This window comes from Rhynchophorus ferrugineus, unplaced genomic scaffold (assembly GCF_030347505.1).
Source record: "Rhynchophorus ferrugineus isolate W39M unplaced genomic scaffold, kcgeb_rfMv2 rfM3, whole genome shotgun sequence".
Lineage (NCBI taxonomy): Eukaryota > Metazoa > Arthropoda > Insecta > Coleoptera > Curculionidae > Rhynchophorus > Rhynchophorus ferrugineus.
The window spans coordinates 292,250-320,154 of NW_027472582.1; the positions used below are offsets into that span (position 1 = coordinate 292,250).

General features: G+C 31.0%; 1 protein-coding gene and 1 non-coding gene across 2 annotated transcripts in view; both read right to left on the bottom strand.

Annotated features, from left to right (window-relative positions):
• Nucleotides 1–11,319, bottom strand: part of LOC143193172 (uncharacterized) — a 37,119-nt gene extending 25,800 nt beyond the window's left edge. Inside the window, exon 1 of the mRNA XM_076399189.1 lies at nt 10,996–11,319. Coding sequence (XP_076255304.1) covers nt 10,996–11,040 — 45 coding nt within the window. The 5' untranslated portion in view covers nt 11,041–11,319. The remainder of the gene's footprint in view (nt 1–10,995) is intronic.
• On the bottom strand, nt 8,055–8,161 carry LOC143194528 (U6 spliceosomal RNA). The gene has a single exon (XR_013005364.1). It is a non-coding gene; the product is annotated as a U6 spliceosomal RNA (small nuclear RNA).
• Nucleotides 11,320–27,905: the final 16,586 nt, after the last annotated feature.

The following is a 27,905-nucleotide window of genomic DNA, read 5'->3' on the forward strand; positions in this document are numbered from 1 at the left end:
ATTAATGTTAAAAAGAGTTTGAATTACAAATAATAAGTGTATTAACTTTTACTATAAATTATACTTGGAATAAATTGCATGAATAGATAATGAAGTGTTAAAAATGATAAATAAAAGAAGGATAATGTAAAATAATGTAAACTAGTAGTGATAGATGTTAGATAATTGCTTTTTAGGTCTTAGAGGTTTGCTTTTAGGTTTTGGAGTTTAGCTCTGAAATCTTAAATATAGACTTTAAGAACAACATGAAGGAAAATTATTAGATACTTGTAGTTAATAACTAGTTGTAATATGTGGGTCAAATTTATATCATTGGAAATATTACTTCAATATGCAATAGATAATTATAAGAAAAGATACTTCTATATATAAATAATGTGCTTTAAATTATTTTGATTTTCAGAATGTTCAAGGATAAGTCTGAATAATATATACACAACAAATCAAATTCAGCAAACTGTTATATCCAAAAATTATCTGATAGCAAAAATAGAGAGTCGGAGACTTGAAACAATTTATTATTTCCTTGAAGTAATAACTTAAACAACCAACTTATGGCTTCTACTGCAATTATCTGATACAAATTGCACATGACTGGAATATGTTAAGTGAAAAAAAAATGACACGTATAAAAGGCTATCAATAAAGCGATATTGCGAGCATGAAATCGTCTGGTTCGACCAAAATGGTATCTGAACTCAAACCGAACCCAAGTAAAAGTCGAGACAAATCGTTGGTCGGCACAGTTCTGTCACCGAATGAAAATATCGTGCAACGAAATATAGCCTACTTTCCATTTACTTCATATATAAAATCACTGGTTATAAATTATCAATGTAATTGATGTATATTCGACTAACTGCTGCATATTTCATTACCCTATTCAAAACGGGGCTCGGGGTAAGCAGGGGCGTCACATAGTAAATATTCAAAATTAATATGGGGTGATTTTAGTTATATTTTACTTAAATTTAAATTAGGATTTTGAAGGGAATAAGTTATCAAAGCTTGTTTGGGTGAAACTAACTCAACAATCTAGGTGGGGATATCTTTTCAATAATTCGTGTGTTATTTGGTGCGTTGAATACGAAAACAGTAAAAAGGTTTCAAAATATCTGAAAATTCAATATTTGAGAATTCGAAGGAAGCAAGAAAAAAAGAGATCTGAGTATCATTTAAAGAAAGTGTTCCTGTGTGTCTTTTACTTTTAACTTGTATTATTAGCAAACAGGTCAATTGAAAAGTCCCCGGCCTGACACATAGATGGCGCTACTAGAATTACCTCCATATGTTTTTCAGTTAACCTTAACCCTCAAAAGATGCGTGTATAAATTTGACAGTTTGTGAATTATAGCATTTTGAGTGAAGCAACTTTTGTTATTGTGAAAGAAATGGATAAAAAGGAATTTCGCGTGTTGATAAATTATTGATTTTGAAGGGAAAAATACAGTTGAAGCAAAAACTTGGTTTGATGCTGAGTTTCTGGACACTGCCCCAGGAAAGTCAACTATCAAGGATTGGTATGCCAAATTTAGACGTGGTGAAATGAGCACTGAAGACGGTGAACGGCACGCGCAAAAGAGATTGTTACCGATGAAAACGTTAAAATCCACAAAATGATTTTGGATGACCGTAAATTGAAATTGAATGAAATAGCAGACACTCTAAAGATATCAACTGAACGTGTACATCGTATCATTCACGAATATTTGGGTATAAGAAAGCTCTGCGCAAAGCGGGTGCCGCGCGAGCTCACTTTTGACCAAAAACAACGACGAGTTGATGATTCGGAGTTAGACATGATAGACAAGCTCAGATCTTTTGGTTCTCTGATGATCCTTGTTCAATGACCATTTTGATTTCTTTCCTAAAAAACTTAAGTGATGAGGGGAATTTTATCCGAATCTAAAAGAGACGATGAAGCGATACCAGATGCCACCAGGTGATATGAAATACGATTCCATCGCGCAAACCTCATTTACAAATATTTTTTGTTGGTTTACTTTTATAACTCATTCCGGATTCTATATCATAACTGACACATATTTGGAGTACTTACGTAAAAATAGAAGCCTAAACCCATGCATCATTGACTTGAAGTTATTACCAGATAGGATATAATTTTGCGGAAAAGCTTATCTGCAGTTTTTGAATAGCAAGCATTTCGTATTATTCTGACTATTCATTTAGTAGATACAATGGTTTTAATAGTGGCTTGATAATGATTATGCTGAATTTAAATTTGAAAATATTGACTAATTAAGTCACATGAATGAGGATCGTTCTTTTTTCGTAGTTACGGCGATATCTAATAAGATTTATTGTTCAGTAACCCATCATATGCAGGATTATTTTAATGAATGGTTTTAAGATAATTTCAGTTGATATTTATTGAATAGGACAATCAAGTATATTTTTCCTTCTTTTTAGTTCAAAACTTTTAATTCTATAAAAAATTCAGTTTTCTCCTGATCAATACTGCACACTGTAATTTTTTACACATTTCCTTCACAATTATGACTGAGGAACCATTAAATTGTTGTGAATCTATTGCTCTGTTGTTTACGTTATATTATATTTTAACTCCTTAACTTCCTTAAATTCCTCCATAAACCACATGTTTGTTCAAAGAAAAAGAAGTAGACATTGAAATGGACAGCAACTTAATGCTGATGAACCCTTAAAAGTGGTATCGAAAGCTTTGAAGATTAGCCACCTATTGGGTATACAATAGAGTTTGTTTTAAATATCAACTACGATCTATAAGAGATCATTTAATCTCTTTAGAAGAAAACCATTAAACACCATATATTATACGGAAGATGAGTTATATGTTGTAGTTTTAATATAATTCGTCCTGAAAACCTTACAGTTTCGTTAACTTCTTCAGCAATTGTCTTGTAATTGTATGTTTTGAATTGAATCTTTTGCAATTATATTAAATTCTGACATCAAGAAAAAAAAATTTCAAAATAATAAATTGCTCTACGCCGCTATACGTCATATCAATTAATTGAAGAAAACAAAACAATGTTGTTGCAAGCAATGAGAAGTAGAAGGTATTATTATTCAAAAGAACTAAAAGGTTGACTACCCAAAAATAAATAAAATCATTTTGAAGAAATTTAAGATGGTTTATATCACTACATAGTATAAAACAAAGTCGCCTTTTCTGTCCCTATATCCCTATGTGCGCTTAAATCTTTAAAACTACGCAACGGATTTTGATGCGGTTTTTTTCAATAGATAGAGTGATTCAAGAGGAAGGTTTGTATGTATAATACATGCATAATATACTAAGGCAATATTGCTAATTTTAGAGGTTTCTAACGTGATGTCGTAAATTAACCTATTTTTTTAGGCTTATTTAGCAATTAGCAAAAACGCTGCCTAACCCTACGAGTTAGATCAAATTAATGTACTACAGTATTGTACACCATAAAAAGGTTTACAAAAAAGTCCGCGATGGTATATGTTTATCTTTTAGGGATAACCCACATTAACCATTTTTATTGTTTACTTTTTACGTGAGAAAATGGCTTATTTACGAAGCTATTTTAAGCAATACGGCATTAATCCTTATCGAATTAACTGTACCTTAAATACAGTGAGCAATTAATATAGATCAATATGGTTCCTTACAGCATGTAAATTAAACAAATATTTTCGGAGATATTACAAATTTAAAATGTGCGTTTAAAAATGTGTAATGTAATAAAAATTGTATGAATTTAGATATTCCAAAGATAGCAGGAAATCTTCATAGTAAGTATAGGGGAAGAGGAATTGTTTTACTCCAAATTTAATTCGTGCAGGCCAAGGGCAGTAATGAATGAACCAAAAATACTGGATCGATTTTAATCATGTTTTCATTGAGTGACATAGGCATATATATTTTATGCCCGTGCAAAGTCGGAGCGGGCCGCTATGTTTTTATATACAACGTTCATATTTTTTCTGTAGTGTATTTAATTTAGTATCAGCATTGCACCCGTGCGAAGCCGGGGCGGGTCGCTAGTATGATATAAAATCAAAAATGTGGGCTATTTTTCATATATCTAACATTAAGAAGATATATTAATGGTTTTAATAATTATTATTAGAAAAAAAAAACCAAAATACTAATGTCCTGTATGTTCAAAGACACGAAACCTATAAATATGAACTGCCCGAAAAAAACAAATTACAGTGCAGGGTTATTTCCCTATCGGCCGTCTCTGTGCGCTCAATAAATTTTAAATATGGGAGAAGAGACAGCTGCGAAAATAGCTGAACGTCGTTTGGTTTTAAGGGGACACCAACTAAAATCGTGACATAAATCTATCAAGTGACTCTTGATCCGAAAATAGGTTTTTTAAATCCGAATTTTTTCACCCAGATTTGTTCTAAAGGGGTCCCTGATTTTCTTTAGTGTTTACACCTTAAGATGGAGATATACTGTTAATGTGGATGTTTAATGTCAAATAAGATAATTTTATTGTAATAAATATGAATCAATTTTATGAAAAAAATTGACAGAATTGGGGATTGAACATTTATGGGAGCTAGGATGATTTTGATAGAGACTGTTATTGTTGTCTTTTAATTGAAGTGATATTTAGGGAATAGATTTTTTGCTCAATAATATCGAATATTTTATTTTAGAATGTGTGGTGACGTCAGGCCTCTTCTTCTTATCGCGAACTGGCCACAGAATAAGATTGACAACAAACGATCAAAGGCACGCAGAAAAATAGACAGCAGAGGCATTTATCTTTCGACGTTCAAGCATCTTATATTCAATCAACAATCATCCATTCATACATTTTCATTAATTAATTAAATGTATAATAATTAGTGTTATTAATAAAGTGTTAAGGGAAACATAGTTTCATTCAATAAATTACACGAAGACCTCCATAAATGTTTTACTAAATTGTTCAAATTGACTGTTTAGGTGGCAGTATGAGATGTAGCTTCATTTTGTTGAATTAAATTTCTCTATAGTTTGATCTGTATATCCTGGAGCAAGTAAACCACATAATACATCATTAGTGAAATTCTTAAGGCTGATTCCTCATTTTGTACTAATTTCTTGACAAATAATAATTATAACTATATGATTTACGATAAGATAAAGGAGAGTTTGTCAAAACATTGAACAGTGAATTGAAATTATTGTTCAATCATCTTTTATCAAGAGGTCTTACGTCTGTTTTAAGTTTTTTTGTTGTTAGACTCTGGTGTGTTCTTGTATGTTTAAGAGGGAATGAAGAAAGTAAAGTAAGATCTATAACAAATTGAAGATTAACATTGCTTAGAGCGATATTTATCAAAAAACAAAATAATCATTATATCTATCTAATAAAATTACAAGTAAAAAATCGCCAATAACAAAAAAAATCAAATCACAACAAAGAAAAAGTTCCAATGAATGGTTTTTTACCGAATTAGACAAAAAAAACGTGAACAGGGATATCCTGCCTAATTTAACACTCAAGTGCCTTCGGTGGTACACGACGACTGCAATAAAAAACACGAGCGAAAGATACCAGCTTAAGCTTAAGCGATCAAGCAGAAACCTAACAAAAAACGACATCAAACAGGCCCTGGACAAGGGACCAAGCTTCGCGACTCACGGTTTCGATCTTTCTTGTGTTCCTTCTGCATATAAATAGGACTGAATTTTTAATTACGAAGCATAGGCGGAGATAAACTGGGAGGAGCGACGATGATGAAGACGTTGCTCTCGACGATTATGCATCTCCGAATATTGGAAACAATAAAAAGAAAGGGAACAGCCGATTTATGATTGTTATTTGTATTGGACGTAGTGCCTTTTTTATTGTTTTCTATGGGGATTAAATTTGTTTTTTGTTTCAATAGATTTTGTATTGGATAAGAGATGGCGCTATTAGATTTATTATTCGATATTTTGTCTGAAACTTGTAGAAAGGTTGGTGATTTTAAAACAGAAAAATGGTACAAAACACATTTGAATGCTACTTTAAATTGACTTAAAATGGTTTTGTGTATTATTTCATTATTTTGTGGTTGAGTCTGATGAGCAATTTTCGTATCTATTCATTTCTTTTAGTCCTTCTTTCTCTCTTTTACTCTTGCTAATATTTCTTACATGCTTCAATTATCTTGTTATTTGTGACTTTAGTCTTTTCCAAATCCAAATGTCTTAGCTTAATTATTAATTAACATTTATCAAAGTTTCATTCGTTATGTAAATTATATAATCTGGAAGCCTACATAAAACTGAAACAATATTGAAATGCGCTGAATAAAAGCTAGTATCTGAAAATATTTATATCAATATTAGCCAATATTCTGTATAAGGTGTTGTAAAAGTCTCATGGATTATTATTTATTGGAAATTTAGCTTAAATGTTGCTTCTAATATTAATATGTACACATGACTCAGTTAATATTAAAATATAAAGAAAATAAATGGGATATGACAATTGAGAAGATGACTATTCTATTCTGTAATTCATAAGAAACTAGCGTAGTTTTAACATAGTAATACTTGGTAATAATTAACTTAGAAGAACATTTTGAACATTTTTTAACATTTTAAGTTTCTCTAAATTGGTTTAATAATAAAATTAATACTACTTCATAAAACATTCATGAGAGTTTTGGTTTCCTTTAAAGTTTGTACGTTTATATACTTTGGTTGCTAAGAAAGTACGAATTGTTTCAGCAACAATCAATTTTGAAAACTGTACCTGCTTGGTAAAACAAAATCCAGCCAAAAAGCGAAATCTTGACAGTCCCAAAATCACACAAATATCTGGAATAACCCGTTTCCTACTGGGATAATGCGTTAACGCCAAAAGAAGCCACGTCTTACGGTTTTGTTGACAAGCGAACGTCCGGTTTTTGTGTTTGAGTATTCACTTGCCGTCCGGCCATCCGACTGAGGACGAGAAAAAGGGTCTAGATGATGATGATTATGGCGAACGATTATCGCTTTGTTACCTACGGTTGTTCGATGATGGCTTTTTGTTCGTTCTGAAGAGGAAATGTGAAAAATTTGTATGGTAATCGGCGGGAGTGCCTCAAATTTTAATTAGGACCGCGTCAACGATGGGAACCCCACGAAAATATGCTTCTTGGTATGCATATTACCTTGATAATAACCGGACATAAGTGCATAACTTACCTTAGACCATATACAAATATTTTATCATTTAATATATCGTTGATTATAAACAAAATTGAGAAAAATCATCAAAAAATACATTTTTGCTTGTCAATATATCGTCAAATCTGCAGATTTTTCTTTATGTTTTGTTTCCTTGAGTTGACAGATCATAGATGCGAGTCGATTTTTTGAGAATAATTCAAGGACACGGCCACAACCGTACGCTAAAGACTTAAATAAACAGTCTATCATTGTATTACTAAACCAAACAAAATTAATAACAGTCAGGACCCAGCAAAAACAAACATCAAACATTATTTATCGAAAACACTTGCCGACTTCGCTTCTTACTAATTAGAGAGGAACGATTTTATAGTACGGGCGCCTATGTACCGCATGGCACAAAAATAGGAAATAACTGTTAGTTCCAATTAATTTTTGTCCAGATATGGTTTTTCTGTTTTTAAGTTCAGTACAAAATTATTCATATGAATTATGAATATAAGAGATGTATAGTGTTATAACAATAATAATAAAATAAACTGGCACCACTCATAATTTGTTATATTGCATTTTAATTATTATTTAAAAATTATAATTTGTAATAAATAAGCTCAGTTTTATCTTATAATTATGACATATTCAAAATCAATATATAAAAAATAAAAGTAAAGTTATTAATTATTATTAATTAAAAACTTGTCAGACTCTTGGACTTTTTAGACTTGGACTATCTTCAGCCGGGAGAGTGTAGATAATTTAGTTATTCTATATCCATTATTTTTTGATGTTGATAGTATACACTTTTCATTTCCCACAATTTATTTTTAGTAGCAGGTCTCATTATAGTTGGTCTAGTATTCTATAGAGTTCTGCTGTGCGTACATTAAGATCTTTATACCAGAAGAGTATGTTAAAAAATGTGACACGCCTCACGATTTTGTTGTTATTCTTGCGTAGTGGACCATTTTAATCTTCTCTGTATCGTACCAATTTTAGTATATGTACCGCAGAAGCGAGTACAAAAAAATTAAAGTAAGGGTCTGTAAAATAAGTAATTATAATCAATAATATATAAAGGTAGCCAATGCTTTGGTATATTCTATAGGCTTTGACAGAAAGGATTAATAACAATTTTTTTGAATAAGTAAGAATATCCACCAAATTAATTAATACGAAACGAATTAGAATTACTTAGATGTTTTTGGAATTAAGTTGTAAATAACTAGTCCCTCATTAATATCTAAGTTCCAATAAATTGGTTAATTTATGTCATATAAGTGTTTTTATACAAAATTAAGAATTAATTAACAATGTATATCGTAAAAAAAATAAATTAAAAATTGCTGATTAATATTGTAGCATTTCAAAATGTTAATTATAAGTAGATAATCAGTTATCAATCATTTATTTAATTAAATAATTGGTCAACAGCATATTAATTAATTATTAATGAAAATAGATACTGTAATTACTAATGTGCTTATTATTTGGTTAGGTAAAATAATTACTAAGTCTGATATTTTTAGAATGAAAAGATGCTCATTAATATATAAAATTAACAAATTTTTATAAAAACATCATAACACTGGTAAATTAATTATTGATGTAGTAGAAACGATATTAATTATCTATATTTTTTATGTTAACGAAATATAAAAAATAAGAGTAAGTCAATAATCACTGTTGTCAATAATCAATGCTTTTAAAAATAAGTGATTGGATTATAAATTAATAATGTTTAGAGGTAACCAATGCGTTAATATATTCTATAGACGTTGGCAGCAATAATTAATTACCATTTTTTTTAAATAGACTTGTGTTTCCACCAAAATAATTAATAAGAAACAAATTAGAATTAGTCAGGTGTCTTAGGAATTAAGTAGTTAATAATTAGTCTCTCATAAAAAAGTTTTTATACAAAATGAAGAATTAATTAATAATCAATGTCTGGAAATTAATAAACAAATTAAAAATGAATAATTACTAATCAATATTATTATATTTGAAAAAGTTAATTACAAGTAGATAATCAGCTATTATTCACTTTTGTTTAATTAAGTAATTAATAAACAGTATTAACAGTAATTAATTTTTAAATGAAAACTGATATTGCTGATATGTAAAAATGGATATTACTGATTTTAAAATATAATTATTAATGTGCCATAAATGTGATTATTATTTGGTTATTTGTTATTAATTTAACAATTGGCAATTTTTAAAATGTTAAACATAAATAATTGATTATTGATATTCATTAGAATTAAAACGGAGTATACATAACTGGTCCATGCTACGTAAAAAAACAAATAAAAATTAATATCGTTTTATCAATGACGATAACAAAAAAAAACCGAATACCCGGACTAAAGTGCATTATGACGAATTCGACCCTCCCGGCTCCCTCGACGGTATTATTTTTTACGTTTTGCACCCCTCGGGCGAGCAACAAACGCATACCGCCGTTCCAGAAAAGGGTCGTACAGCCCGTTACCGACATAATCTCGTGGAGAGATCCCCGAAGCCCTCTCGAACGGAAACATTCCGGCTCGAAGGCCCGAAATTTAATGAAAACGACGAGAGGGACGGAGCGATGGGAGCACGCGGTGCGCGCGACAGAGAGCGCGCCATCGTCGTCGGCGATCCGGCAACGCCGCGACACGAAGAACGAGCCCCCGAGAACGAGACCAGTAATTTGCGAGAGCGAGACGGCGAATGAGATAGTGATTACGTCTGCCGAACAACGAAAAGAAAAAAATAAATAAAAGACCAAAAAGAAGAACGCTGCGGCGATGCCCGTGACTAGCACTTGAAGAGAGACGGAGGTATTGCCGGGATACGCGGCGTAACGGAGACGGAAGAAGTACGTAGAGGACGTATTTATTGCGATCGTCGGTTGTTATTTCGTGTGACGGCGGCGACGCTGGCAATTGTTTATAGGGACCGAAACCGGCGAAGCTGATGATACGTATCGGGCGAGCTGGCATGATATATCGCGGTTCCAGCGTCTGGTAGTGATGACGGGTGGTCTGATTCCTTCGATGCCGCTCGAATCCCCATCAGCTTCGCTTCGAACCGATTCTCCGTCGAGATTAGAACGAGATTTATTTGTGGTACACCACCACCGACCGATACGACAATCATTTGGTTAATGTCTCACTCAACATTCGGTGTTTTCTTAAGTTTGTTTGGTTTGGTCGGTATTGGTTAAGTAATGGTAAATTGATATTATCCGCCCAATTTAACTAAATTACTTAATAACAATCAAAAACGATGGTTCGATTACTTAATCGTAGTGACCCATGATCAACGTCAAATAACTCGGCATTTTTCAATCCAAACAGTACGGGATCGGTTATATTGTAAGCAATAAACAACGACGACCGAAAAATTCGATTGTTTCTCAACGGCCAATTACGACGTATCCTAAAAAGTCCCGCTAAGTTTCTCTTTCGACCCTCCGCCGAAATCCGAAACACATTTCACTTGGAAGTGTCAATAGCGAATAATGGGTATGCATTCAAGGTGACCATTTTTCCGAAATCCTTGTTAAAAAAAAGGTCTTACGGAACAGCTGGATGCTATGGTTTTGTTTGTGGGGCAGTTAGGTTAGGTTCGTCTTTAAAAATATACGTACAACGAACAATTTAAAAACAATTCATGCAGGTAGGCACTGGAAGGAAGGATATCATGCACTACATCTACGAAATTGACATTTAAATGGTAAATAATAATTAATTATGATAATGACGTTAGGCGAAAGTCTAACTACAGTTAGTGATAGCAGTTAAAACTATTCCATGCCACGCTTTAACAAGGTAAAAACAGTGCATTGACACAAAAAATCACATTACCTCCAAGTTGCGCATTCGACTGTCTCGGCAGCTCACTTGCCGCATGTAAAATTAAAAAATTTCATCGGCAACGTTCCACGTAACGCGAACCGGCAACACCGCTCGCCTACATACACACAGCGTTATAATGTTAAAATATTCGGAGATTCACCTCGCGATTTCACCAGGTTATCGGCGTCGGATTTTCACGAAAATTGCACGGTAGGTCCAGCAGATGACCACCTGTGCGACACCGTAAAGAAAATTAAGTAATTTGCAAAAGAAACGGTGTGAATCGCGAAACGATCGGCAACGTGTTCACCTTTAAAACATTCGTACTATACTAGATGTAGTCGAGAAACAACCGACGGCTTCGACCCGCCTGACGGTAACCCCGCCCCTGACCAATGGATTCGTCGGTTCGGTATCGACGTCACGCGAGAACACCCGAACGAGGCCGACGCTGGCTTCGGCGTGCAGAGATATCGCATACCATTTTGTTGTGTGGGCTTTGTGCCAGCGTATTTGGCTTTTTGGGATTTTATTTTTTGAATTTGTCCGTCGGCGATCGGTCTGGGAGCGAGGGGGCGACACGCCGGAGAGGGGAGGCGTTGATGAATGAAGGCAGTTGGATCCTGATTTTTACGACGACTGTAAAACGGTTATTATAGGTGATGGTGTTTCGGTTGGGGTTATATGGGTTTTATAGCCGCTGTATTGTGGTACCCTCCATTTTACCATTACCGAGTGGAACTGATAAAATGGTGGTCCTTAATTTTTATTAATAATTGTTATCGGTAAAAGATTTAATAAATGCTCACAGTGACAGACGTCGTTTGTTTTTTAGAGACTATTATTAGAGACATTTTATTACGCAACTATTTCATCATTGACTCCATGGAGTATCAGAGGATATAATTGTTCACTGTATGTGGACCCAAAATCATCAGATCATCAATCAAAATGTATCATTTCCTAAGTATATTCACCAACATATCTAGAAAAATATTATATTTATAAGTTATAGACCTAGTGTCAAGTTGTTTCAACAAGAAATATTTTTTATCAATAATTGAAACTGACGTCATATCGCTTGATATAATTCATAGTCTTCATAAGCTTTTGTACTGTGAGGTGCCGAGTTGCCTTCGTACATTTTATATTGTAAACGATCACAAAAATTCACATGCTCAGAACTTTAGTGTTGGTGAAAGGTCATATAATGCAGACATAAGAAGAAATCACTTTCTGGGAGGAAATTGGTGTATAATATGTATTTTTAGTTGTGTCGCGTGATATTTCGCACAAAATTGATCAAACCATAACGAGTTTAACAAAGCTCTTTGTTGTCAATGCCTTACTAAGTGGAAATATAGGAAGTTACTAATATTACCGAGCCTTCAAAAAGTACGGCCCTAACACTAATTTACTGATATATCTGCTTACATGAAAATGTTAAGAGCCATCTGATATTTCTAATATTACACGGTGCCATCAAGAAGAACTTGCAGGTCTTGCAGTAAAGCCGTTCTCACACTTGCGGTATCAATGCGTCGTTGGCAAACATGATTTTTTTTAATAACACACAGCCAGTCATGCTAGTCCTTCTTGCCAAAAATAAAGTTGTTTGAAGTCTCAAAAAAAGTTTGGTGTCTAAAATAACAAAGAAATTTCAGTCAATAATTGAAGTACGATCTTTAAAAATCTCTAAAACTACTCAAGAACAAAGACATAAAGCTCCGCTGTTCAACATATCATGCCAACAAACTGCTGTATGAGTTTGCGACCCAAACACCATCATGCATTCCGACATATATTAGCGTCAATTTTAAATCGTTTAAATGATTATATTTCTCTATAAATACACCCTCAAATATAAAATATAACCATATGAATTCTATATTAGACTGTACCAAATACCGAAAACTTGCTCTGGTTCTAACAGTAGTATTCTTTCTGTCTAAAAAATTGCTATCATTTTCTAAATATTTAAAAATCATTTGCAAAAGTACAATTTCTGATTCATATTTTTTATTTTATTATATTCTTTATCTCTGTTTGTACTTATATGCTATCATATAATGTAATAATTTTACTATTACAGTAGTGTATAGTTAATAAAATTTTTATCGGTTTATTACCGGTATTTATCTTTGATTAAGTTCAGCTTACATGAAAATAATTATTGAATTTTTTTGGAAAGGTTTTAGTGCTGTTAGCTACTGATTTTCTTTATATATTCTCAATGTACTTATTTATTTTATTGTAATTTCAAGATTAGAATACATGAGTTATAGTGAAATATTGTGTAGGTTAATGTTTACCAGGCATTACTGTTTCATTTCATCTTATTCAAATTATACGTAACTGACTGCGTCAAATACTAGTCTCAAAATATGTCTTTTTCCCTATAAAAATGAATAAATAACATTCGATTCAATGTCTTTGAACATAGCAAGAAAAAATACATATTTCTTTAAATAGAATGCTAGTTTTATTTACAAGTTTTAATCACTTATAATATATGTCACACATTTAATTGTCTATTCAAGACAGTAGTAACACACGTGACCTGTCAAAACTTCGCAATGTTGGCGCAGCAACTCTGAGTTTTAGTACATTTTGGCTCTGACAAAATTCTAACCTAAATTAAATAATGAAATAAAAATGTTATGTATTATAATTTATTTTAATATTATAGTACATCTAATGCTATTATTATCGAAGAACCTAAAATTACAATTAATTATACAACCATAATAATTTATAGGTTAGAGTTGTTTTATTATATATACATTGAAATTTTTTTCCGCATTAGTATAGGTGGAGTTCTAGGCGTTTTTTTTATGTAGTGGTACCCCCGAAGGCCTAATCCACCTAACTAACAATTTTATATCTGAGTAATGTATGTTATTTTACTTCCATTAGAGAGCATATTTATGTTTTACGCTTAGTTCTTGTTTCTTTCGATGCAATGTTTCGCTATAAAGTCATTATGGTATTACTATATTTCTCTTTAATTTCTCCTGTTACTACCTGTCTATAACTTTCTTGATAAAATTACATTTAATCATTTACTGCATTCTCCTTAATGCATACTCCATATCTGCAAAACAGTTAGTCTTATTTATCTCCTCATACATTTTAACAAAACGTTCATGTATATTCTGAACAATAACATACATGCTCATAAAGCTTTCTCACTCTGTAATATAATTTCCTACAATTAAAGGTTCCTTCAAGTTTTTTAAAAGCTGATTTTGAAATTACTTCAAAAACAATTTATGATCCATTTCTCCATGGTAGTCATCCTTGAACTTAGAGGAAAACACTAATTCTGCACCAGGAATAAAACCATTCCTGTTCACAGCGTGAAGAACTATATATCTGCAATGAATTATTAATAATGTTATGATTAACAAAACCTAATCGACAGTTATTCCAACGTTTACCTTTTTCCATCAACTTTTGTTGTCTTTACACTATATTTATTATCATCTTGCCATGAGTTACCCAATGTACCATTCTGAAATATTTATGTCTCATTTAAATATATAAATTGATATAATAATTCTTCCTTAATTTTGTTGCATGTTTTTAAAAATTATATTCTTTTAAAAGCAATCTCTGGAAGTTCCGTTAGAACTTCTCGTGGATTATCTTTACACCACTTAAATCCTAAATTACCCAACAGTGTATGAAGGGATGTTCTACATCTCTCAAATAGCTGTATATGTTTTGGTTTTTTATGGATACTTTCCAACACTAACATATACAAAATAACTACAGACTAACAATTTTCTCTGAAATAATTGTATTAAATTATGTTTCGATTAAAAAAACTACTTATTGTTTTTGTACATTTCGTATATTTGATCTTTGATACAGCTAACATCAAGCTGATCTTGATTTGTGATCTGTTTCGCATAAACACGGTATCTTTTGTTATATTGTTTTTTATTTTTTGAGATATATTAGTGACTGTGCCCGTACGAATATTCAGTGCAGCTTCAACGCGTAAAAGAATATTTTCAATAAAAACCACGGCGATTTGCAATTTATTAAAACAAAGGGCTAAAACAACCTTTGCCAGTTTATAACCTGTAATTATAATATTTTGAAGAATTTTGCAGACGTTGACAAATGAACAACTCTAACAGCATTCTATCTCTTTTTAAATAGAATAAAATGAGAAGGATATTAATCACGTGTGTTACTACTGTTTTCAGTAAATTATAGCTATTTTGTTATTTATTTCTTTTCATATTATCGATTGAAGTTTAGCAGTTAATCGATCTATAAGTCAACAAGAATTCTTTCTCTCCATTTCGCATCATACCGTCTTATTGATTTGTTGAGTTTGTAGATGAAAATAATTTTAATTTCCCATCATTTTGTAACTTTTTGGAGGTATTGGAGACAACTCATCATTTCTTCGACGTTAACTGGTTTTCATACAGCTGGAAATTTTTGGTATCCAATTTTTATGTTGTTCGTTAAGGGAAAACTTACCTAGAGTGAACTTTAACCAGAAACAGCATAAATGCAAGAACAAAATATACACATACTATTATGTTGAAAAGAAGTGGAGAGACGACGTCTTCCGGTCTCTCTCTCCTTCTCTATTAAGCCACTGGTGTCATTGTCTCCATGTTAACCGTGTTTTTAAACTTTTTCTTGTAAATAATTTGATATTGGTCATTTTGACTAAATTATTTCCTTTCTTTTAATGTCATTGATTTATTAATTGTTTACATTAGATATTGAGTTGAAATCTTAACATTATTTCATTTTTACAAAACTGGATCTATGGTATTGAACTGTGGGGTACTACTAGCAAATCTAACATTGATATCCTCCAGAGGTTCCAGAATAAAGTGTTGCGAGCCATCGTCGATGCCCCATATTACGTGTCCAACAAACTGATTCAGCGTGATATCCCCAAAGAACCAATAACGAGTGTGATTCGGAGTGTTAGTGCGAACTACTCTGAAAGACTATTAGTGCATCTCAATGCAGTCGCCAAAGAGTTAAATGTGCCCGGTGACAGTGAAGTGCGTAGGTTCAAACGCAAACTGCCATACGAACTGATTAATAGACACATAGAGTGAGATTTAATAATCTCTAGAATAAGCTAGAATAGTTGTTAGAATAAGTTACGATAGAATTTAATATAAGTTAGAATAGTATCAATAATAAGATTTAGACTATATGTTGTACAATATATCACTTACTGATGGTTCACTACATGTCAGGATAGTTATATTATATAACTGAAATCATATAATAATACTTATTGGCCACGGGCAGATTGTTGACGTTCTATGAGTTGAAACTGTTCATAGAAGGGCTTTTTGTCTAATCCTTCTGAACATCTGTTGGACATAGTTATCGTAATGCCTTCTCTTTCCGCTTCTCTGTATTTGTTGTTATTGTTGTATTTGTAACAATTATATTTAGTTATGCATAATGCAACAATAACCTGTAGCCTAACTAATTTCAATAAACAGGTTATAGAACCAAACACTTTTTGTTTTACGTAATAATGCAACACATGCCAGGTACAGCTGGATATTTTTATTTATTTTATTGACAACAGTCGAATGACTTCAAATAATTGTATTTGCTTTATGGCTCGGTCCCGTATATTCTGATTATTACTGAGAGATGAATCACTATTTATCAGCAATTTAACAGAAATTGAGTGAGTCAGAAATAACGAAATGTTTTTCTACCGATTCACATTAGCGTTATAGTGGTATGCACTTTTTGAAAATGATGGAATGAAGTGTCTTGTCTGCACAAATCTGAACGAGGATTATTTTTATGTCCCGTCAAATATGAGAAGTTTCAATTAAATTTTAACTAATAATTAACTATAACTAACTTGATTAAATATAAATAATCGGTTTAGTACAAATAATAATCTAGTAGGAAGTACTGTTTTCATTTGTTATTTTTAAATAAATGTTTTAAGATAACCCTTAATAAACAAAGTTGTACGTAAATAAATGGACTAAAATAAAAAATATACAAAAAAAATAACGACAGAACAAACCATACCTATGATAGAAAACCCAAATATTTCAGAATTTTTTAAAATTATATGAGGATTTTTGCCATAGAGATTTCGCTGTTCACAAGCTAAATAGAAGCTCCCAGGATGCTGAAGACAAAAGATTTGATTGTTGGAGAAACCACAATATTAGATAAGCGACTCTGTTATATTGATATAAAGAAAAAGAATAAACTTAAATATATTTATACTACCTTAGTCACTTTTAAAAAATGTATTGTGTTTTAACATTATTTATTTGTTACCAAAACGTTTCGTTATTTCTGACTCACTTATTTTCTCTTAAATTATAAATTTTGTGTAATGATTCATTTCTTAGTATTTTAGATAATTTAGAATATACTGGACAGAAGCAAATCAGTCTGCGGTTATTTTATTAGACGAATCCGTATACAATGAGAATTGTATAAATATTTGTTCTAAAATTGAAATTTTATCTACTTTATTAAAATATTTTATTATAAATTAATAAACATTTCGTTATCTTTGGTTAAAATGTATACATTTAGATTGCATATGGTTGGTAATGTATAATAAATGAATTTTTTGAATATTGTCTAATAGTACTTATGTCAATTAAAGCTGTTAATTTTAAAATTTTATTTATAATTTCTGGTTTAGTACTGTACTGTTATGTTTATGTAATATCCATAATTTAGCAAGAGATCAACTGAAATCAATTATATGTCAGTGTTTAGAAATACCGTTTTTTTTTCGAATATTGTAAGAGTAAATAATGTAAAAGTTTATTATAACTATATTTACCATCTCATACAATACACATAGTGTCCATTTTCGTATTAGTCTCGAATGCATATTGGAATACATTTGATTGAAGGTGTTCACGCTTGCTCGTTATCTGCCATGCATTTTTGAAAGTAGCAAATAAAAATAACTACTAAGTAAATAAATGTGAGACGACTAAAATAGTTTTCTTCAATATAATTTGAATATTGAACTTATATGAACCAATCGTCCTTAATAACGTTGCAATTTGTACCATTTGATTTTATAAAACCTTTACTGTAATTATAGGACTATTGGATTAACCATCATTGAAGGAAAATCGGCATTTTTTTGTTTTGAATAGTAGCACTTACCCCGTTTAGCTTGTTTGTTATGAGCATTTTATGGTGGTTCAGTCCATGGATTGTATCTAAAGATGAGAATTTTGTTAGACTCAGAATTTGTATGTTTAATAGCTTTCAATATTATTTTTAATAATTATTTCTTTATATTTCGTTTTACATAAACGATATTCTTTTACACATTAAGTATCGAAAATTAATATACATAATAACTTTAGTGGTTAGGTACAAGATTTTAGAGGAGTAAATAAAAATAAATAAAATATAAAAGGTTAAAAATATTTAACATATTACTATTAATGCCTCAAAACCTTGAGATCAATATTCAAACAATCATCAACAAGTTCGTACAATCTATGTTCGTACATTGAGCAATAGTAGTCTTAAATAAAATAGAAGTAAAAGATTACGTGTTTGTTATTCTCATGCCCATGAATAGAGATTTATTAGTTCTGTTTTCATAAATAAATGTCTCAGTGCAATTCTTTATCTGTTCTGGTATGAAATTCATTCATTATTTGCATGAATGAGGCAATAAGAGCGCAAAAACAACAATGTCTTTAAACTTTTAACGCGCAGCTCAATACGAGAGGAAATAATTACATATTTGATGAAGAAAGAAGGAAAATAATAAATTCAGTTGTACTTGTTAGGTTCTTGCGGGATCACCGTTTTCATAAAGATCTATTTCTCTTTGGGGTAAGTTATAAGAAAGAAAATTATCTTGAGCTTGCAATTGATTTTAGTCGCTAAAGAAATTATTCTTTAGTTTCGCTGAATCCCATTCGTTTCAGTTTAAGTGATTTGTGAAGTGTATGGTTTTGTGGGTCCAACGTTCATTTGACGAATTAATAAAATAAGTAAAAAATAAAAAAAAAACAACGGTGAAGAAAATAGTAAAAACAACATTTCCTATAGAAACTGTCTATAGTTTCATTATTACAAACGATCGACATTTTTGTTGGTTATCAAATATATATGGATGCGTTCGGAAATGTATGTTATCACTAAAAATATTGTATACTGGTTACAACTACCAGTGACCGCTTAATACTTTAATACCTCGATTTATATTTCATACAAAAGTTGGTATTTTATTATATACATAAATATGATAACGTGATTATTAAGAGAATATATGTAAAATGTGATATAAAAATTGCGGTGCGATAAACTAGTTCATCTACATCAACAGCGAGCATGACACAATGAAATTGAGCGATTCCACAGACGCAGTGCTTTTGTGGTCCTGGAACGAACAAGTTAACAAAGTCTTAAACAATTGCAGATACAAAGACAGGTTGTTCATTTACTTGGAGAGCCGTTATCATTACAAATGTAGATCATCAATTCTTAAAAATTTATTCTATGGACGATCAGGATGTGTACACTGATAGGTGCTATCAGTGAATCTCACTATCTCACAATTTAACAGTGAAGCTAACTATTGTCCATCAACTACAAATATTTCTTAATCTGAATAAAGATTTAGTTAAAATATTCAAAATAGCATTGGATTGTGTGCCATCTAACAGCCATTATATCGTCATCAGACATGATAAAGCAACTGCCGGTCAGAATGTGAGTAGGTTTAATCCACTGACAACCGATGAAGGGATTCTTGTTATAGTAACAGAAAACTTGGTAAACAAAATAGTTGTAGGTGATACGAAGTTCACCGGGCCATATAGTATTAGATTTAATAAAAGATAAATTGTAATTTAAGGCTCACCACTCATACATTTTTATGAAAGTTGAAAAAAAACAGCTTTTTTGCGGCTTGAGTAGTATATAATATTATACTCACGATGTTTGGTTTTTAAACCAATGAGGTGCTAACCTCATTTTGAGTATTTTGCCACAGTGTTGATTAATATGGGGAAATTACAATTAGATAATATACAGAAGGTACAAGACTAGACCATTAGATCTGTATTGCGTAGATAAGAATAAAGGATATTCTGTAGACCCTAAACTTTTGTTCAAAACAGAAAATAATGCACTTATATATAAAATCTTGAAGAATTTGTTTTCGGATGAACTTAGCAAGCAGATAAGGTTGTTGGAGGAAGCCGGTGACAAGCGGAGAATGTAAGAAACAAGAGCAAGAATAGCCAATTCACGAAAAAGTTTAAAGTACGCAGGAAAAAATATATAATTGGATGAGAGAACTGAAAAACTCCATGAATCTTAAAAATATAGGAAACGAACATTAGTATGTGCATGTTTATTAACTATTTGCTTAGTTCTATTTAACACATGGGCTGAAAAGTCAAATTGGTATTATTCATCAACTTAATCTCCATCAAGAGCCACACAATCATTCCAACGTCGCTCTAACATTTCAATACTACTTTTGAAGACCGATTTATCTTTTGCATTAAAATAGGCCTCAGACAAAATTTCTTACCGCTGAGCATTTTTTGAGGTCTGCGAACAACCAGTAATCCAGTAAAGCTGGAGGCCAAATCTGGCGAATACGTTGGATGTGAGAGTAATTCGAAGTTCAATTTCCTTTCTCAAGATAGTCGACGAATATTAAACCACGTACATTCCAAAATACCGAGGCCATAACCTTTCCTTGTTGTGCTTTCTGGCAGTTTGTACGAGGTTCACCAGTTCACCATCATTTTGATTTCGGAATGAAGTGATGGTTCCATGTCTCATCCATTGTTACATATCCACGCAAGAATTCCTGTTACGTTTAAACATAGCCAAAGGCTGCTCAGAATCATTAACACGTTTTTGTTTTTGATCAAGAGATCCTCATAAGCAAATGGTCAGGCAATATAAAACCAACACGTTTTTTTGATATTTTTACAATGTTAGCTAACTTACCCAACTGTATATTTCGATCATTCAAAACGATTTTGTGGATTTTTTTGATCTTTTCTGGTGTTACTATCTCATTTGGACACCTATTGCGTTCATCGGTGTTTCTAATACCACGTTTGAAGTGAGCACACCAACGTTTCATTGTTCTTTCTGATAGAGCGGAATCTTTAGAACACTTTCCAAGCCATTGCTTTGCTTGAACGATATTTTTTCTCATCAAGAAATAGTGTACAATTAAAACACGAAATTATTTTTGGTCCATTGTTTTGAAAATAACAAAAGTAGTGTCACTATTAGCACAATTACTCACAAATTTAGAGTAGAATATCATGGAATTTTAACAGCTCTCTTTGAAGGTTAGTACTAACTGGAAAAGCGGTGAATGCAATGAAACTAGCGTCATCTATATGTTAGGCTTTTCACACTCTATATAATATGTGGATTTTTCAATCCATTTATTGTATAGAGAAAAGTATAATTCTGGTTGCTGTATAGTAAATATTGCCAAAATAAGTTCTATCAATAAATGAAAAAAAATGTAATAAAAACCAAATCAATAAATCCGTAAAACTTCAATTAAAAATCCATGAACGATCAACATTTATTACCCAACTTGTCTATCTGTTTAACAACAAATTCAGTGCGGATTTACGGGCAGCAATAAAATCAACATAAAATGTATCAATGGCAGAATAAGAGCGACGCGCAATGGTAGCGAGAGGAACCGGTTTCGGCCGAAATGATGGAGGGTCCCCCATGCAATTATTTCTTTGAGCAGGATGCTGGGGACTTACCTCGGCTATAAATCATAAACGGCTTGACAGCCGCTTTTATTTCGTGGTTGCGGAACGTTTCAATTGACGAGCGCCGGCGGACGACTTACTCCATCGAACAACCATAAAATCAACAAATGAACGCCCTTTTTGTTATATTATTTGAAGAGATTCATTGTTTTTACACTTCGTAGTAAAAAATACCTATTTTGGAATTATTCATTTAAAGGGAAAATTTATTTTGTGTTCTTATCGGAACAAGGAAATATTTGTTATAAGTGGTTTTTGTCGACCATTGTGAACAGACGTGTAATATGTAAAAAAAGTAGTCTTACTATAGTCTAAGAATCAAATACCTTCTGTCTATGAAACTGTTAATTAGTTATAAGTAATATTTTATAATAAATGGTTTTTACATTGACTTGTTATCCTTTATCATCATAATCTAGGATACTATAGTCTCTTAATGATAAAAAACTTGTGATATTTAAATTTTTTATAGATAAAAATGAAAAATACTCTTTAAACTATATAAAAAAAAACATTTCACATATATCAACAAGTTCTATTATTAGGAAGAAATGACACAAAAGCCAAATATCTCTTAAAGTTAACATATTAAATGTTAATAAAAGTGTAACGATTAAAAGTGCTGGGACGAAGCGTTCTTGCAGTATCGAAACCGATATAAGGTATACACTTTAGATAAGTTCGTATGGTTTGGTTCGCTTCAATCTCCTGACATCCTACGCGTTGCCTAGCAGTTGTATAGCTTCCACGTTAGTATGATTTAGTAATATTCTTTTGCGTTTCAAGGCGAAATCTTGGATAACTTCACAAATCTATTTGATTTCCAAGATCATCATGCAGTTCTTCGTTGGTTACGTAGGGATAGGCATTGGTAATCAATCGAAGAACCTTGTTTTGACAGCGTTGTATGACTAGTTGATTTGAATTTTTAGTGCAACCCCATATTTGGACCACATAGGTCCAAATTGGCTTTATAATTGTCTTATAGATCAACCTCTTTGATTTTAGATCAAGCCGAGAGTATCTTCCGACTAACCAGTATAGTTGTTTTATTTTGGTTCTAATGTGTTTTGCTTTTTGTCTATCGTGATGTTCCAATTTAATCTACCGTCAAGATGGATTCTAAGGTATTTAGCTGATTCTGCTTGAGGAATCGGGCATCCATTGAGTGATATAATTAAGTTTTTATTATTTCGCCGCAATGCAAAGTTAATGTGGACAGATTTGGAGCCATTAACTTGAATTTTCCAATCTTTCGTCCCTTTGTATATTTTGTTGACTGCCACTTGTACTTTTTCTATTACCCTAGGCAGAGATATGTTGTTTGCCACTATAGACAATAGGAACGCGGTAACAATTTGCTCATCTTACAGATTACTACCAAATGCCAAACCCGATCAAAAGATTGTGAGACATCCAGGAATATTGCAGGGCAATATTTATTTTCCTCAAACGCTTTTTCAATAGCCGAAGTTACTCTGTGCACTAAATGTTAATAATGATATATAAACATGCTTTATTATGTTTATTATTTAGTTTGAGTTACTCCATCTCTTATTAATTATCTACGGTTTTACAGAGCAAATCTACTAAAAATTACAAGGACGCCGTAATATCTACATAAATAAGACATCGTATGTGCTCATTTTCATATCGGCGCCAATTCTTTTCTATATCTCACGTGAACTGTAAACGAATGTCTTGTTGTTGTTCTTCGAATTTTGGAAACGTAAAGAAGTTCACTAGAATCATATTACACATATATTGCGTTTGTTTGGTGGTATTTGTTTGATTTTTAGATGGAAATTCAATTGATAACTTTGTGAGATGATGCGTTTCAAGAGTCACGGGAGCTAGTGACGTTCAGGGAGCTTATCATGTTTTTTTTTTTAATAAAATGGGTTTCCAATAAGTTTCAGTGTTCATTATTTTAGGCGACCCGGCACTTTAATTTTAAAGACAAATTCTTTGTTCAAAATTCTTAGGTAAAACATATTTGAGATGAACTGACAAAATCGAGCACTAAAAAAAATGAATGACATGTTGTTAGCAGTTGAGCGATAAAAGCAATTGATGAATACTTTTTATTTAAAATTAAACTCAAAATAGAAAAATATTTTAAATTATGGTAAACATATGTATAAGGATAAAATGAATATCGAAGTATAACAAAATGACAAAAATGACAAAATTATCTATACTTATTGCAATAAAAAATTGCAAAAAAGTTATAATTTTATAACCAAACAAAACACAAAATTACATTCTTTTTATATCAAAGATACGAGTTAAATTATTTCGAGAAACATTCAAAATTCTTCATGAATCAAAAGAATTTGGAAATTAAAATTAGCCATCATTGTTTGAAAATTGATTTGTATTATAATTATAATTTTATCTATGTTATAAGGTCAATTTTCAAGGAGATAACAATGGATCACTTTTAAATCTTGAACTTTTATTCTCCAATGATTCTTTTAGTGCTTCTAGAAAGAATAGAGAAATCAATCTTGTTAAATAATGAATGAATGCTTTTCAAATCCACAGTAAGCGTTAGATATCATGTGAATAGCGGGAATTTAAGATCCAATACAAGAGCAGATACTTATAGTAATTTAGTAGTAATATTATTGATTATATAATGGCTGACACAAATTTTTAAAATTTTAATCTGAAATAATATACTTTTACTTGGGTATAAACTTGTTTAAAACCTTTTCCAAATTTAAATATTTGAAATCTGTCATGGCTTGGTTGGTTGTCCAACAACAACTTGGTTGTCCTCTTTAGCGATTTCATTTCACTTCAGAACTAGCTTTCTTTAACTAGCATACAAATGTAAGACATAAAGAGTGTTTTTAAAAATTTGGTGATTTTTTAATATTGTTTTATTTTCAGTTTGGTTCCGCATTTCATTACAAATAGGCTGAAGCCTGAACAGCACTTGCAAATTGCATAGATTTATTACCAAAATCTAGCTTTATTCGAGAAACATATCATGCATTTTATGATCGATATGTCACATGTTTAATCACCTATCAGAGTATTTTTTAAAATATAACATATATTCTAAGAATCGTCGTTTAGTGCGTATCGAAGTAGTTATTGATGCTCTAGATAGAAAAGGCATAAGTTCTATCTTGCGGAAATACCTTTGTCAGGAGCTTAAAATCTTAATTAAATCTTAAATTAACGATATTTACAATTGTTTGATCAGAAATATACACATATATTTGCTGAACGGACCCGAAATGATATTACTCTTGTTCGCGATTTCTGTAAAAAAATGGTTTAACAATGAAGCCCGTTTTTGGTTCAACGGCTATGTCTAATCAAAACGTTCAAATCACTCAAAATGTCTAAAAATCAAAACTACTATTGAAGGAAACTCTTTGGTGAAAACATAGTGTCACATGCTGGGTTTGCGAATTGGCTATATTATTTTTGGTGGGATATGTAAAATCGCTTAGTATGTATAAATAATATTGGCGACTTGGAAGATCACATTTTTTATTATTGATATGCGGGCCTAAACTTTGTACTAACTTTCGAAAATAAGTGAAAAAAATTTAAAACTCTTTTCATGTTCTTGCATCTACATGCTTATAATTGAAATCTTTTTAAAATAATAGCAAAAATTAACAATATTTGCTTTACTTCGTCGTATTTGCTATATTTTCCTATTCCCAATAATTGAACCATATATTATTTCAGTTTTTTATTTTCTATCCTCTACGGCACTTTGTAGCTACATTTTTGTCAAAACTCTGTTATTAGGCTTTTCCTTTTGTTATGTCTTACTTTCCTGATGTGTAAACAACATAAATTTTTAGTTTTTCAAAAAGATTTCGACTTATGAGATAACAACATTCTTTATTTTTCCTCTTCTCATAATTTAAATTCAAGTATGTTACTTTAAAAGTGGCTTATTGGTTTCTAATCAGCAGACATTAGACCTAGCTCAATCGATGAAGCAAGGCCTGTTTTTTAAAAAATATAACTGGAGTGGACACTTACTTAAACAAAGCCGATTTCTTCAAACTCGCAAATATTATTATATCACAAAAAATTATTTTATAATTATTTTTAATTAAATATAATATTCTTCCGTATAAAATATTCTGTTGAATTTCATTTTTCGATCTAAGTTATCTTAATATCATTAAATATCGGTACTATTTATAATGAAGAAAAACATACCTTAGGATTTTAAGCGAGAGTTTGCTTTGTTTGTAAATTTTTAGAACATCTAGTTAATATACTGTTACATTGTTTTAGAGAAAAACAATCATTTACTGTTACTATTTTCTATACTAGGAATGATTTATAGGGTTTCTACTTTGTTTTTAATTTATTAGAACATCCAATATACTGTTATATTGCTTTAGATAAAAAAGAATCATATACTGTTACTATTTTCTATAGTAGGAAGGGTTTATAAAGTTTGATACAGTTTTTTTTCGATTGTCCAACATAAATAAATGTTTTACTAATAAAACTTTTATTTTTAATGTTCCTTATTTTTAGTGATAAACCAATTTTTCGCAAGTGTTGCTCAGTCAGACCATGAAAGAAACATATGGTAATCCGAAACTCCGAATCCGAATATTTCTGGTGTGACCGTTTCTAGGTAGGCTAGCGAACATTGTCATGTTGTCCTTTGTCCTTTTGTCGTTTTGTCATCTTTCTGCTTGTAAAACGGCCATTTTGTTCAGACTGTGCAGCTCAAAAGCTCTTTCAAACAGTTCCAATGTGTTTCATAGTTTTTGTCAATGCAAAACAAGAATTTTTAAAATGTTTTAATCAATATCTTTATGTTATTCCTTTTAAATTTTGGTAGATAGATTTTTTCTAGCATAAATGTTTTAATCTAAGCTAAGCTTTTTATATAATCCATTATTACATCGTAATGTATCTATCTAGATAACGATAACGCTATCTAAAAAACAACTTGCAACTTTTATTAATAATAAATAAAAAATGTTTTTTAATTATATATTATAGTTTTGTCATTAAAACGTTTGGTCGTTGATGAAGAGAAAACATTTAAGATTGAAAATACATCTTCATTATATAACAAATAATATTCAACATAATTTCTCCAACTTCCTAACGTTAGTTATAATATTGACTGTAATAGTTTCATCAGATCGAGCAATATATTTTACCATTGCAATAGAATATCAAAATTGATCCAGTTGTAACGTGTTTTGATTTAATTTTTATCAATAATCATTTACACTGTACTAATGAAACAAATTTTCACGATAAAATTTCAGCTGAATTATCACGAATTTAGTAATCAAACAAAATCTACACGCAAGAATTGTTTCCTACAGGACGTAATTTTGCTAAAACTTTTTTCCTTGGGTTTAGGCTTAAATAATTGACTCTCCATTTTCCTTTTGCCCTTATTTCGGACAAAGAAAACGAGAAAGTTTTTAGGGTAGATTTACGTCTTTGCTTGACAGTTTCATCCGTTAATTTACCAACTTCTTCTTAAATTAATAAAAAAGTTAGGAATATATTTCCATTTCAGTTTTGAGGTGTTGCTTGGAGATTAATTAATTTTTTCATATATTTTAAGCATTTTATTATTCTTAGTTAATAAAAATATAAATTATGTTTAAAGAATATTAACAATTCTTTCGTTGGAATCTTTTTTACTTATATTTTTTAATTAGAAAATGTCCAATTCAATATATAAATAATCATATTTACATTCGTTTACATTTGTTGGACTTATAAATTAGATGTAAAGGATTTTTTTAATTTAAAGCTATATTGTGAAAAGCAACTTACGGATTACATCTTGAAAGAAATATGTTTTATTTACTGTTATCTTTAGTATACTGGACTTTTGTAGCTACATTTTTGTGAAAGCTCTGTTATTAGGCATCTCTTTTTATTATGAGTTACTTTCCTGAAGTGAAAACAACTTAAATTTCTTTTAAATTATATATTTAAATATTTTATATATTCGAAAAATCGGTAGAATCTATTTTATTTAAAGAATATAGTTAAGTATTCTCACAAGAACGATGTATCCTTTGAGGCTATCCACGAAATGACCAATTTTTTGGTATCTTCATAAAAATTGAAGCTTTGCTCAGATAGGTCACGACTCAT